This window comes from Urocitellus parryii, chromosome 5 (genome assembly GCF_045843805.1).
Source record: "Urocitellus parryii isolate mUroPar1 chromosome 5, mUroPar1.hap1, whole genome shotgun sequence".
In the NCBI taxonomy this organism is placed as follows: domain Eukaryota; kingdom Metazoa; phylum Chordata; class Mammalia; order Rodentia; family Sciuridae; genus Urocitellus; species Urocitellus parryii.
This window is the reverse complement of record NC_135535.1, coordinates 111,021,967-111,035,397: the sequence shown is the minus strand read 5'-3', so window position 1 is coordinate 111,035,397 and position 13,431 is coordinate 111,021,967. Positions and strand designations below refer to the sequence as shown.

The 13,431-nt window shown below is 36.8% G+C and overlaps 1 protein-coding gene across 1 annotated transcript in view; it reads right to left on the bottom strand.

Moving 5' to 3' along the window:
- The window catches only part of LOC113195637 (maestro heat-like repeat-containing protein family member 1), a 59,010-nt gene extending 56,304 nt beyond the window's left edge, over positions 1-2,706 (bottom strand). Inside the window, exons 1-4 of the mRNA XM_026407242.1 lie at positions 2,617-2,706; positions 2,167-2,289; positions 1,132-1,294; positions 3-95 (exon numbers count right to left, since the gene is read on the bottom strand). Of these exons, the coding sequence (XP_026263027.1) occupies positions 3-95; positions 1,132-1,294; positions 2,167-2,289; positions 2,617-2,706 (469 nt within the window). The remainder of the gene's footprint in view (positions 1-2; positions 96-1,131; positions 1,295-2,166; positions 2,290-2,616) is intronic.
- Between the last annotated feature and the right edge of the window lie 10,725 nt (positions 2,707-13,431).

Sequence of the window (13,431 nt, the reverse complement as noted above, 5' to 3'; positions counted from 1 at the left end):
ACCATGACACATCGCCAACATATCCTCCTCCTCCTCAGCCATCCTCAGCAAGCGCAGGATATAATTCCATGTAGCACCAATGTAGGTGATCGTACCTGAGAGGGAGAAGGAATGGTGAGCCTATTCTAGGGAGGTAAGCTTTCCAGCTATAGTGTACAAAATCTACATTAGGGGCCATAAGGCCTGGATTCTGCCCTCGATCTACATCCAAAGAGTCTGAGAAACCTAGAGCTAGATACAATTTATCTGGACTTCAGTTTCTTCCACTGTGAGATAGAACTACAGTTTCTGATGAGATTATCTCACAGAACTCACAAGAAAGGTAAAGCTTAATAATGGCTGCTACCACACCATAAGTCCAAACAGCCTGCTAATACACCCTTTTCAAGGAAACTTGAACAACAAAAAGCTGGGCTGTTTGAGGTCAATGTGGGGCATCTGCCTGGATTAGATCAGGACACAACTTTTACTGCCATGTCTTCTGAGCTTTCTGGGTAGTCCAACCCACATGCCCTATAATTTGAAGCCAGTACCATAAGAAAAGCTGACTTCCTCCAGTCTCTGACTTCAGATACAAGTGGTAAATAAAGGGCAGGTGTCATTTGCCTGGTGACTTATTATTTTTGATTAAGGTTGGAATGGAATGGGTTGAGTCACCACTGGCTACTGAGCCACAGAGATGGAGACTGTACTCTAGGGTGATTTCCTGCCTCATCCTACTATGACACTATTATCTTATGAGATTCTAATCAAATTCAAAACCAGTTTTCCCCCAGCAAAACATTCCTCATGACCTCCCCACTCCCTCTGTCAAGGGGGTCTTTCTACTGTGCTTGCTCACTCCCTTCTTTGTTCCTAAATGTCCTCCTCAGTCAACCAGGCTCCCAGGCCTTAACATGTTTCCTTCTATGCCATTCCTGGTCTCCAAGAACTCTCTCCTATGTTCCCATCACCCTTCAGGGATGCTGGTTTGTCCCAGTCCTACCCTACACACAACCTCAGCCTGACCCAGGTGGAGCTGTTCCATGAGAAGAACTATGGTGATGAGGGTAGTCTCAGGTCCTAACAGTGACCCACACCCAATGTCCTGTCCTCTGATCGAATTAATTCCTCCTTCACAGGGATCCATACCCTGGTAGAGGTTAAGTTTCCCCACTGACACCAAGAGGCTCCTTGGGGGCAGGCTCTGCAGATCAGGTCTGTCCCACAGCTTGACAATGACCATTCCTGGGAAGTGGGACCCCACAGCCATTAAGACTGCTGTACACATCTCCTCCAGTTCTCCATGTGGCTTCTAGAAAGAAAGAAAAACTAACTGCCAAAGCTAATAACCAAGACACATTCCCAGGCTTTTGAGAATGAGCTTTGGTCAACAACCAATTCTATCAAGAGAGCAGGAACTCACTTATGTCAACATCACACCCCAGCCAATACACATGTTTCTAGTGATGGGTAACAAGAGCTTGTTCTTAAGTTTAGACAGTCTCTTGTCTAGTATTTTGTGGTGGGGGTGGGAACTGGAGTTTCCAGAGTACAGAGCTTTCTCTGCAGCAGAAAGTTGACTAATAAAATGTGAACAGAAGCAATAACTTTGGAAAATCCCTGATAGATCCAAGGTCTAGGTCAGAAGACAAGTGTGCCAGGGGAAGGCAGGTTATCTGAAAAAGAAGAACACCTCATAGGTAGATAGTTAACTAAAAGTATGAATGTGAGTTGATAGATACATAGACAACATGCAAGTTTAGTCTAAAGGGGCTAGCAGACAGATGGGTAGTCGTAAATAGGTTAGTTAGTAAACAGATTGAGATAATTAATTGAGTTACAGTAACAAAGATGACTGTGTACAGCATCCTAGAAGGAGATTTAGGTCACAATCTGAGGACAAGATCACACTTGAGGCCAACAGCCCAAATCCTTCCCCCTTTCCATCTCACTTGTCCTGCCTATCTCTTCACTCCATTGCTATATGTTCAAACTACCTAGATCACAATTCTTGACATGCATTAGGATACAAGACATGGACTCCAATAAACTTTTTAGAAACCTGAGTTACTCATATTCCAGGTTCCATTTAGCTTCCAAATGTAATAAGCCACCAAAAGAGAACTTCTGGGATCAGATCTTGTACCTTTCCTTTCCCCTGACATAGAGGCATAGACTCCTCACCAACATCTTCAGGTAGGTGATGATGGTATCTGTCACCTTCTGGCACAGTGCAGTTGACATTTTATTATTTAAGATTTTGACTTCTAATAGCTTGAGAGTTTCTAAGACATTATCAGCTGATACCTGTAGGAAAGAGAGAACTCAAGGGGAAAGTAATGTTGAAGGGTGAAAATAGTAAAATGGATAACAATCCCTGGTAGAGAAAGGAACAGGAAGAGCGGACCTAGGGAGTGGATTAAAGCTGGGTCAGGGTTTGTGTAGAGGTGTGGGTCAGACCAAGGACATGGAAACCAGGCTTGGAGTTGTGAATGGACTGGATACCATGTAGTGTTCTGCTGATTAGAAATTCTCCCCATCCTCCTTGTATAGTGGTTATGTGCCCAACCCTCTACTTTGGTGGAGGTGGTCCTGCCCTGGCTGGAGCCAGGAAGGTATCTGAAACATCCTCACCTCACCAGCTACTTGGAGGGCATCCATAAATTTCTTGATGTTCCTTCCTGTGATATCCCACATCAAGTCCCTTTCAGAAGTCGCTAACATAGCTGTAAATATCTCTGTAAACAATAAAGAAGTTGAGGAAGAGAGCTGTTTATTTCATTTAGGAGTTGGGTATTTCCTTGGAAGTATTTCACTATGGTATGGAAAAAATGCACGCACACACACAAAAAGACATTTAAGAATAAAAAGGGAGAGCTGGGGTTGTGGCTCTGTGGTAGAGCTCGCCTAGCATGCACGTGGCACTGGGTTCAATCCTCAGTACCACATAAATGTAAAATAAAGATATTGTGTCCACCTAAAACTGAAGAATAAATATTTTTTAAAAAAGAATAAAAAGGAATTGCAGCTGTAGCTCAGTGTCAGAATGCTTGCCTAGTATTTGTGAGTCACTGGGTTTGATCCTCAGCACCACATAAAATAAGGTAAAGGTATTGTATCCATCTACAACTAAAAAACAATTTTTTAATTAAAAAAAACAATAAGAAGACATATTTTAACTCCTGATTCCAACTCTGTTATAATATAACATATTAAGCAATCTTTAACTCCAGGAACCTCTATTTCTTCATGCATTTAATAAGTATAAGAAAGATTAACATGAGAATCAAAAATAATGGGATATGTGTTAGTAGATATCAACTTTCTGAATCTACTCCAGTCTGTTGGATCACATCATTTCCCCTAAGGTCATACATGCCTTTTAAGGGACCAGTGAGTTTTAAGGGTGGTGAGTGTTTATCCACAGAACTAAAAGTTATAATTATACAAACTACAAAGCATGTTACGTTAACCTGAGTCATAAGTTAATATTATTCAGAAAAAAAATAACTTAGCACATTGATTAGTTGGGTCTCAGTTTACTATTATTAAGGATAATTTATTCATTTAAATGCTTCATTTGTTTTTATTAAAGACATTACTTAACCTTGCCATGCCTTACTTTACTTAAAGGGTGTGTGGTCATCTTTGTGGTCCTCATCATTGTATTGTAGATTTTACCTACCTCACAGAGTTGTTATGAGCATTATGTGAGACAATATATGTAGAAGAGTAACTATCATGTAGTAAGAACTCAATAAAAGCTTATTATTTTATTCACAATTACAAAATTGAGCACACTGCTTAAATCCACAGCACCACTGAAAGCAAGGAGCCATTCATTGTTGTTGTTGTTGTTGTTTGGCGGGGGGCGGGGGTGGCTACTGGAGTTGAATCCTGAGGCACTTTACCACTGAGCAACATCCCAAGACATTTTTATTGTTTTATTTTGGGACAAGATCTGATTGCTGACAGGCATGTGCCACCATGCTGAGAAGCATTCATTGCCATTTTTAGACAAGGCTATGCACATTATACCATGTGGTAGGGATGCAGGTGATACCTCCACAAAACAACCAGAAAGGAGATATATGCACAAAGGAGGAGAGGGAGGGGAAATAAAAGAGACACAGAAAGATGCCACTTAAAACAAACAAATGAACCCAAGATCCGAAAGACATGCAGAAAGTGAATACTGTGAAAGCCAACAAAATCAACATTAATTTTACAAAACATTCTCTCAGCCGCCTGCTGTGCAGAAGGAGGAGCAGCAGAGGACTGTGACCCCGGCCCACTGCACACAGTAGAGCAACCCCATCTACCAACATGGTAGCTTCAGCTTTCTCTCCAGCTTCCATCTAGTGACAACAGCCAGGACCTACAAGACCATCATCCTGGTTCCTGTAGGCAAGGTACTGGTAACCTGTAGGGATACTCCAAGATTATAAAATAGAAACTGTAATACCTCGAATGGATACTGCTAGAGAGGAAGATATTCAGAAATTGCCCAAAAGAAACCAAGCTGATGCAATAATAGATTCTATTAACTGTACAGTAGATGAAGTATCAGAGAAGGAGTCCAGAATGTGTATAATTAAATTGATCTGCAAAGCAAAGAATGAATTTAAAAAGGGAATAAGGGCAACAATTGGCCACTCCAACAAAAACATAAGAGAGAAAATACAGGTAGCAAAAGATTACTTCAAGAGAGAGATAGAGTCCCTGAAAAAAAGAGTCAGAAATCTTTGAAATGAAGGATACAATAAATCAAATAAAAAATTCAATAGAAAACATCAACAACAGACTATATCACTTGGAAGACAGAATCTCAGGCAATGAAGACAAAATATATAATCTTGAAAATAAAGTTGACCACACAGTGAAGATGGTGAGAAACCATGAACAGAACCTCCAAGAATTATGAGCCAACATGAAAAGACCAAACCTAAAAATTATTGGGACAGAGGAAGGCACAGAGATACAAACAAAAGGAATGCACAATCTCTTCAATGAAATAATATCAGAAAATTTCCCAAGCATGAAGAGCAAATCAGAAAACCAAATACAAGAGGCTTACAGAACACCAAATGTAAAAATTACAACAGATCTACACCAAGGCATATTATAATGAAAATACCAACCATACAGAATAAAAATAGAATTTTAAAAGCTGCAAGAGAAAAGTTTCAAATTGCATAAGGGAACTCAGCAGATTTCTCAACACAGACCATCAGAGCTAAGAGATCCTGGAACAACAAATACCAAGCTCTGAAAGAAAATGAATGCCAACCAAGAATCTTATATCCAGAAAAATTAAGTTTCAGATTTGATGACAAAGTAAAAAATTTCCATGATAAACAAAAATTAAAGCCTGCACTACAGAATAGTCTTGGCAAAAAAAATTCCATGAAGAAATGAAAAACAACAATGAAAATCAGCAAAGGGAGGAAGTACACTAAAGGAAAATCCAATAAAAGGAGAAATCAACTCAAAAACCAAAAATAAACCAAAATTACCAGGAACACAAACTATGTCTTAATAATAACCCTGAATGTTAATGTCCTAAACTCATTAATTAAAAGACATAGACTGGCATATTGGATTAAAAAAAATAAAAGATCCAACAATATTCTGCCTTCAAGAGACTCATAGGAAAAGATATCCACAGATTGAAGGTGAAAGGACGGGAAAAAACATATCACTCACATGGGCCACGTAACACACAGGGGTTTCCATCCTAATATTAGATAAAGTGGACTTCAAACCAAAGTTAGTCAGAAGAGATACATTACATATTGCTTGAGGGAATCATACATCAACAAGACATAACAATCATAAATATCTATGGCCCAAACAAAGGAGCATCTACATATATTAAACAAACCCTTCTCGATTTCAAGAAGCAAATAGATCACAACACAATAATACTATGTGATTTTAACACACCTCTCTCACCTCTGGATAGATTTCCAAATAAAAACTAAACAAAGGAATTACAGAACTCAATAATACAATCAATAACTTAGACTTAACAGACATATATAGAGTATTTCATCATCGAGCGAATACACCTTCTTCTCAACAGCACATGGATCCTTCTCTAAAATAGACCATATATTATGCCACAAAGCAACTCTCAGCAAATACAAAAAAAGACTACGATGTATTCTATCAGTTCATAATGGAATGAAACTAGAAATCATTGATAAAATAATAGAAGCTACTCCAAAACCTGGAAACTAAATAATATGATATTAAATGAGCAAAGGATAGTAAAAGACATCAAGGAGGAGATTAAAAAATTCCTAGAGGTATATGAGAACACTGAGACAATATATCAAAATCTCTGGGATACTATGAAGGCAGTGCTAAGAGGAAATTTCATTGCATTGAGCTCATTCAATGAAATAATAAAAAGTCAATAAATGTCCTAACATTACATCTCAGAGCCCTAGAAAAAAATAAATCAACACCAAAAGTAGAAGAAGACAGGAAATAATTTAAATCAGAGCTGAAATCAAGGAAATTGAAACAAAAAAAAATTTTAAGAATCAACAAAATGAAAAGTTGGTTCTTTTTTTATTTCTTTCATACATGACAATAGTGGAATGTATTACATTCATGATTATCCATTTACAGCACAATTTTTCATAACTCTGTATAGAAAGTATGTTCACAGCAAATTATACCATTATACATGAGCTCTCTTGTTGATTTTTTTTGCATTACAATTCTTTTTTTTTAAGTCCTCTCTATTTTTAAACAAGTTAATCCTAATTGGTAGATTAATCCTAGATCTAAGGTAGGTTTATTTTTACAATAGATATATAAGCTAGTTAACTTACTGGGAGATTTAAAGAACAAAAATAATGTCTTAAAGTCTTCTCTGTTTCTGTACCCCAAGTAACAGAAACACTGACTTGGGTAGATTAAGTAACAAGGAAATTCCATTTCTCAAAAGTATGGCAACTTCCCTGAAGTAAGTCAGTGGTCTGGTTTGTTTCCGTTAAGTCTGTTGTGTATTACACTTAGCTTGACCATGAAACATATTAACAGAACTGGACATTTCATAAATCATTTTCTTTTTTTAAATTGATTTTATTTTTAATACACTTTTATACTACAATTTATCATATCTCTGTTGAAAAGTTGGTTCTTTGAAAAAATAAAATTAATTAAACTCAGCCCTGCTAACAAAGAAGAGAAAAAAAACTCAAATCACTAAAATTCATGATGAAAAACAAAAATATTGAACTGAGATCATGGCTCAGTGGTAGGGTACTTGCCTAGCACATGTGAGGCACTGGGTCTGATCTTCAGCACCACATTAAAAAAAAAGTTATGTCATCTTTAACTAAAAAAATATTTTAAAAAAAGGAAATATTATGATGGACACTATTGAAATACAGAAGATAATTAGAAGTTATTTTCAAAATTTATACTCCAATAAAATAGAAAATCTTGACATTGAGAATTTCCTAGAAACATATGATCTACCCAAACTGAATCAGGAGCACATACACAATTTAAACAGATAAATTTCAAGCAAGGAAATAGAAGAAATCATCAAAATCCTACCAACAAAGAAAAGTCCAGGACCAGATGGATTCTCAGCTGAGTTCTACAAGGCCTTCTAAAAAGAACTAATACCAATACTCCTCAAATTATTCCATGAAAGAGAAAAGGAGGGAACCCTTCCAAACCCATCTTATGAGGCAAGCATCACCCTGATACCAAAACCAAAGACACATCAAGAAAAGAAAACTTCAGACCAAAGTCCCTGATGAACATAGACACAAAAATTCTCAATAAAATCCTGGCCAACCGCATACTAAAACATATTAAAAAGATAGTGCACCATGATAAAGCGGAGTTCATCCCAGGGATGCAGGGTTGGTTCAACATACAGAAATCAATATGTAATAATCATATATCAATGAACTTAAAGACAAGAATCATATGATTATCTCAAGAGATGCTGAAAAAGCATTCGATAAAATACAGTACCTCTTCAAGTTCAAAACACTAGAAAAAGTAGGAATAGTACAATCATTGTAAAAGCTATCTATGCTAATTCCAAAGCCAACATCATTCTAAGTGGTGAAAAATCTGAAGCATTCCCACTAAAAACTGGAACAAGACAAGGATTCCCTCTTTCACCACTTCTATTCAATATAGTCCTTGAAATTCTAGCCAGAGCATTCAGACAGACAAAACAAATTAAAGGGATACACATAGGAAAAGAAGAACTCACTATCACTATTTGCCTATGACAAGATTCTATATTTAGAAGATCCAAAAAATTCTACCAGAAAACTTCTAAAACTAATAAATGAATTCAGCAAAGTAACAAGATATAAAATCAATATCCATAAATCAAATTTCTATATATAAGTGATGAATCCACTGAAAGAGAAATTAGGAAAACTACCCCATTAAAAAATAGCCGCAATCAACAAAAGAGGTGAAAGACCTCTACAATGTAAACTACAGAACACTAAAGAAGGAAATTGAAGAAGACCTTAGAAGATGGAAAGATTTCCAACTCTTGGAAGACATAGTTAATATTGTCAAAATGGCCATACTACCAAAACTGATTTAATGCAATGCCTACTAAAATCCCAATGACACTCTTCATAGAACTAAAAAGAAAAAATCATGAAATTCATTTGGAAAAATAAGAGACCCAGAATAGCCAAAGCAATCTTTAGCAAGAAAAGTGCAATAGGAAACATCACAATACCAGACCTTAAACTATACTATAGAGCAATAGTAACAAAAACAGCATAGAATTGGCACCAAAATAGCCATGTAGACCAATGGTGCAGAATAGAAGACACAGAGACCAACCCACGTGAACACAGTTATCTCATACTAGACAAAGGCACCAAAAATATACATTGGAGAAAGGATAGCCTTTTCAACCATTGGTGTTATAAAAACCGGAAATCCATATGTAGCAAAATGAAATTAAACCACTATTTCTCACCATGCACAAAACTCAACTCAAAGAGGATCATGGACCTAGGTCTTGAACCAGAGACCCTGTATCTAATAGAAGAAAATGTGGGCCCAAATCTTCATCATGTTGGATTAGGCCCCAACTTCCTTAACAAGACTCCTAAAGCACAAGAAATAAAATCAAGAATCAAGAAATGAGATAAATTCAAACTAAAAGCTTCTTCTCAGCAAAAGAAACAATTAATGAAGTGAAGAAAGAGCCTACATCTTGGGAGCAAATTTTTACCACATTAGATAGAGCACTAATCTCTAAGATATATAAAGAACTCAAAAAACTTAACCCTAAAAAACAAACAACCCAATCAATATAATTAAGACTACAGATAGTTAAAGAGAGAATAACCAAATTGAATTTATCCATTATACAAAGCAGATAAACACAACAATTTTTCATAAAAGAACAATGAACAGATATGGAGGAAAGAGGAGCTCTACAAGAATAGAGGGAAGGCAATATATAAAAGTAACTGAGAATTTCCAGAAGTGAAAAAGGCCAGAATTTTCTCATTTAAAGTGCACCATAGGTATTCTCTAAAGATAAAAACATGCTTTAGCAAAACTTCAGAAATCAGGGGTAAAAAGAAAAATCCTAAAACCATTAGAATGAAATACAAATCACCTACAAAAGAATAGGCAACTTATGGCATACTTATGGCAACAAGACATGGCATGGAGGAAGTAAGGAAACAAAAAGAAGTATGCTGTACTCTACAATAATGACTAAAGAAGTATAAAGAATGTAAAACTATCAAAGTAATAAAAGGGAGAAACCAAATGGTTTAAAACCAACTCAATCCAAAGAATAAAGAGAGAAAAGAAAAATTAGGGACACAGAACAAGTGGCACATTGAGAATGTGCTTTTAAAAGGTGGTAGATATTCCAGAAGTGGTGGCACATTCTTGTAATCCCAGTGACTCTAGAGGCTGAGGCAGGAGGATTTCAAGTTGAGGCCAACCTCAGAAACTCAGCAAGACCCTCAGCAACTTAGAGAGATCCTGTCTCAAATAAAAAGTATAAAAAGGACTGGTGATATATCTCAGTGTTAAAATGTCCCTAGGTTCAACCCCCAGTACCAAAAATTTAAAAATATTTTTTTAAAAAAAGATGGTAGATGTACATCCAAATATAACCACCTACATTCAATGTAAATTGAGTAAATATTCTAAGTAAAAGAAAAAGATTGTTGGTATACTTCATTAAAAAGAAAACAGGGATGGGCATGTAACTCAGAAGTAGAGTACTTGTCCAGATTGGGCAAGGCCCTGGGTTCAATCGCTAGAACTAAAAAAGAAAACCTACCAGGTGCTATTTATAAGCAAAGGATACAAGATTGAAGGGGCTGTAGTTCATTGGCAGAGCGCTTGCCTAGCGTGGATGAGGCACCTGGTTCAATCCTCAGCACCACATAAAAATACATAAAGGCAAGCTGTCCATCTACAACTCCAAAGCGAATTTAAATTTAAAAAAATACAAGAAAAAAATAGACTATATAAATATTAATCAAAATAAAGCTAGTATGGGAGTGGGAATGTAGCTCAGTGGTAGAATACTTACCTAGCATGCATGAGGCCCTGGGTTTGATCCCCATACAAAAAAGAAAAAAGAGGAGGAGAAAAAAGAAGAAAAGCTAGCATAGGTAGATTAACAGAAAATAAAATAGATCTGCAGGCAAAGAGCATCACCAAAGAGAACATTTCACATTTAATTCATCAAAAAGTATATTTCCCCTTCCTTTTCTCTTTCTCTATCTCCTTATTGTGCTGGTAAGACTCAAACACAAGAACTCAGGCATGCAAAACACAGATTTCTAGCTAATTACATTGTAGACAAAGAACATTTTCTGTATAAATTTTTGTTCAAAATCTGTAGAGATTAGCCTTAGTTCCCAGTATATTATGCGTTTTTTATGTGTGTGTATCCTAGAGAAGAATACATATCAATTTTGGATACAGTTAAGTTTATTTTATCAATTTTGCTAGTTATACCTTTCAAATATGTATTTATACTTTCATTTTATCCAGTCTAAGAATTAAAATCTCCACTTTCAGTCTGGGTTTACCAATTTCTACTTTTTGTTGATAATTTTATATTTTATATATTTAAAGTTATGTTATTAGACTCATAAATTCAGATTGTTGTATCTCAGGGGAAAAGGGGACTGGAGAGGTGAGGTGGCATGGGTGCAGGAAAGATGGTGGAATGAGATGGATATCATTACTCTAGGTACATGTATAACTGCACAAATGGTGTGACTCTACATTGAGTACAGCCAGAGAAGTAAAAGTTGTGATCCATTTGTGTACAATGAATCAAAATGCATTCTGCTGTCATATATACCTAATTGGAATAGAAAATAAAATATATCTGCAAGATGGAGTTTAGTGTTGAAGTATGTTCTTTGCATACCTAAGTCCCTGTGTTTAAACCCTTCAATCCTTCTTTTCATAATACTGAACGTGGACTTTGGAAGATTTATTTGCCAGTTGACACAGTGGTAGGCTTTATTAGTAGAGGGGGCTGGAGGGAAAGTACAGGAAAAGGGATTTATCTTCCTATTCCAGCTGCTTCTGGTCCATTCCTATGGCCTGGCACATTTATGGGACTCCAGAGGTGCTCACTCTCAGCACACTCTTTTACCAATCCCACCCCTTGATCACTGTCCATGACTGGAGGCAACCAGCAAAACAAATGTGCATAGCAGTTTCATTTGTTATAACCAAAAGCTAAACTACCAAAATGCCCTTCAATAGGTGAATGGCTAAACTGTGACACGTCCACACCATGGAATACTACTCATTTTTCACCATTATTGGTTACTACTATATCAAATCATTACTTTCAAAATTGACAAACATCATGTTTTTCCTATCTTTCCTGTACAAATTGAGTTACAGAGTAATCAAACAGTTGCTGAGAAAAGTTCTCAACATGATTCTAGCTAGTAAATGGAAAAGGAATGAGCAAGTCATAATACCACCTTTTCAACCTTAATGAAATTATGGATCTAACTCTGAACACTAATGAACAGTACAACCATTAGGCAAAGGCTAATGGAAACTTTATAATCAGTGTCAGCTGATAACACATGAATCTACTAAAAGTGAAATTTCACAGGCTGTAGATGCAATGTAATAGGAACCACAAAGCACCATCCAGGAAATATTAGTTTTGTTGTTGTTCTATTAGGTATATATGACAGCAGAATGCACTTTGATTCATTGTACACAAATGGAGCATAATTTTTATTTCTCTGGTTGTACATAATATAGAGTTGCACCATATGTGCAGTCATATGTGTATCTAGAGTAATGATGTCCATCTCATTCGACCATCTTTCCTGCCCCCATGCCACCTCCTCTCCCCACTCTCCCCTTTTTACGAAGTTCCTCCACTCTTCCCATGCTCCCCACCCCCCATTATGGATTAGCATCCACTTATCAGAGAGAACATTCCGCCTTTGGTTTTGGGGCATTGGCTTAGTTCATTTAGCATGATATTCTCCAACTCCAACCATTTACCTGTAAATGCTATAATTTTATTCTCTTTTAATGCTTGAGTATTAGTCCATTCAACTGTTAAACTGGGGAAAAAAAACTAAACTACATCACAAGAAAGCACTCAGTCAAATTCATTAGATGGGAAAGTCTACAAGAAAAGTAATCCAACTTTGTCAAAAAGGGCTTGTAAAAGGGGGCAAAAAATGGATGATAATAAACAAATGCAGAGTTGAATCTAATCAAGATCCTGATTCAGATAAAACAACTATGAAAAGACAATATCTTAAGAGACAGCTGAACCCATATTGGATATGCAGAGATATTAGAATTTAATAATTTATTATATGTAATTATGTATTTTTTAAAGTAATAATTTGTTAGAGATGCATGCTGAAAACTCAGATGAAGTGCGTTGTGGGGCCAGGTTGGGTGGTGCGGGCCTGTAATCTCAAATGATTCTAGAGACTGAGGCAGGTGGATCACCAGTGGCGGGTCAGTGTGGGCATCTTAACAAAACTGAGCCTTAAAATAAAAAATTAAAAACACCAGAAAGTGTGTGTGTATATATATATACATGGTTCAGTGCTAAAGCATTCCTGGGTTCAAAATAAAAGGGAGAGACAGAAGGAAAGAAAAATGAAATCCGATGTCTGGAATATTAAAGATATTCCAGCCCTCACCTTGCCTCCCCCAAATTAAAGATTAAATGAAACAATACAGACAGAGGTCCTACTGCTAACCCTGTCCCACGCAGGCGTCTCCTTGGGGCGGCCCTTCCTGAGCAGCGCTCACCGTCTCTTACTGCCTCTTACCACGCTAACAGGTCAGACCCCCAGGAATCAAGTCAGCCGGTAGCTAATTTGCATCGCCCCGCCTCTGCACTAACGACAGTCAACGTTGGCCAACGCCCACCGAGAGAGAAGCGTGCGC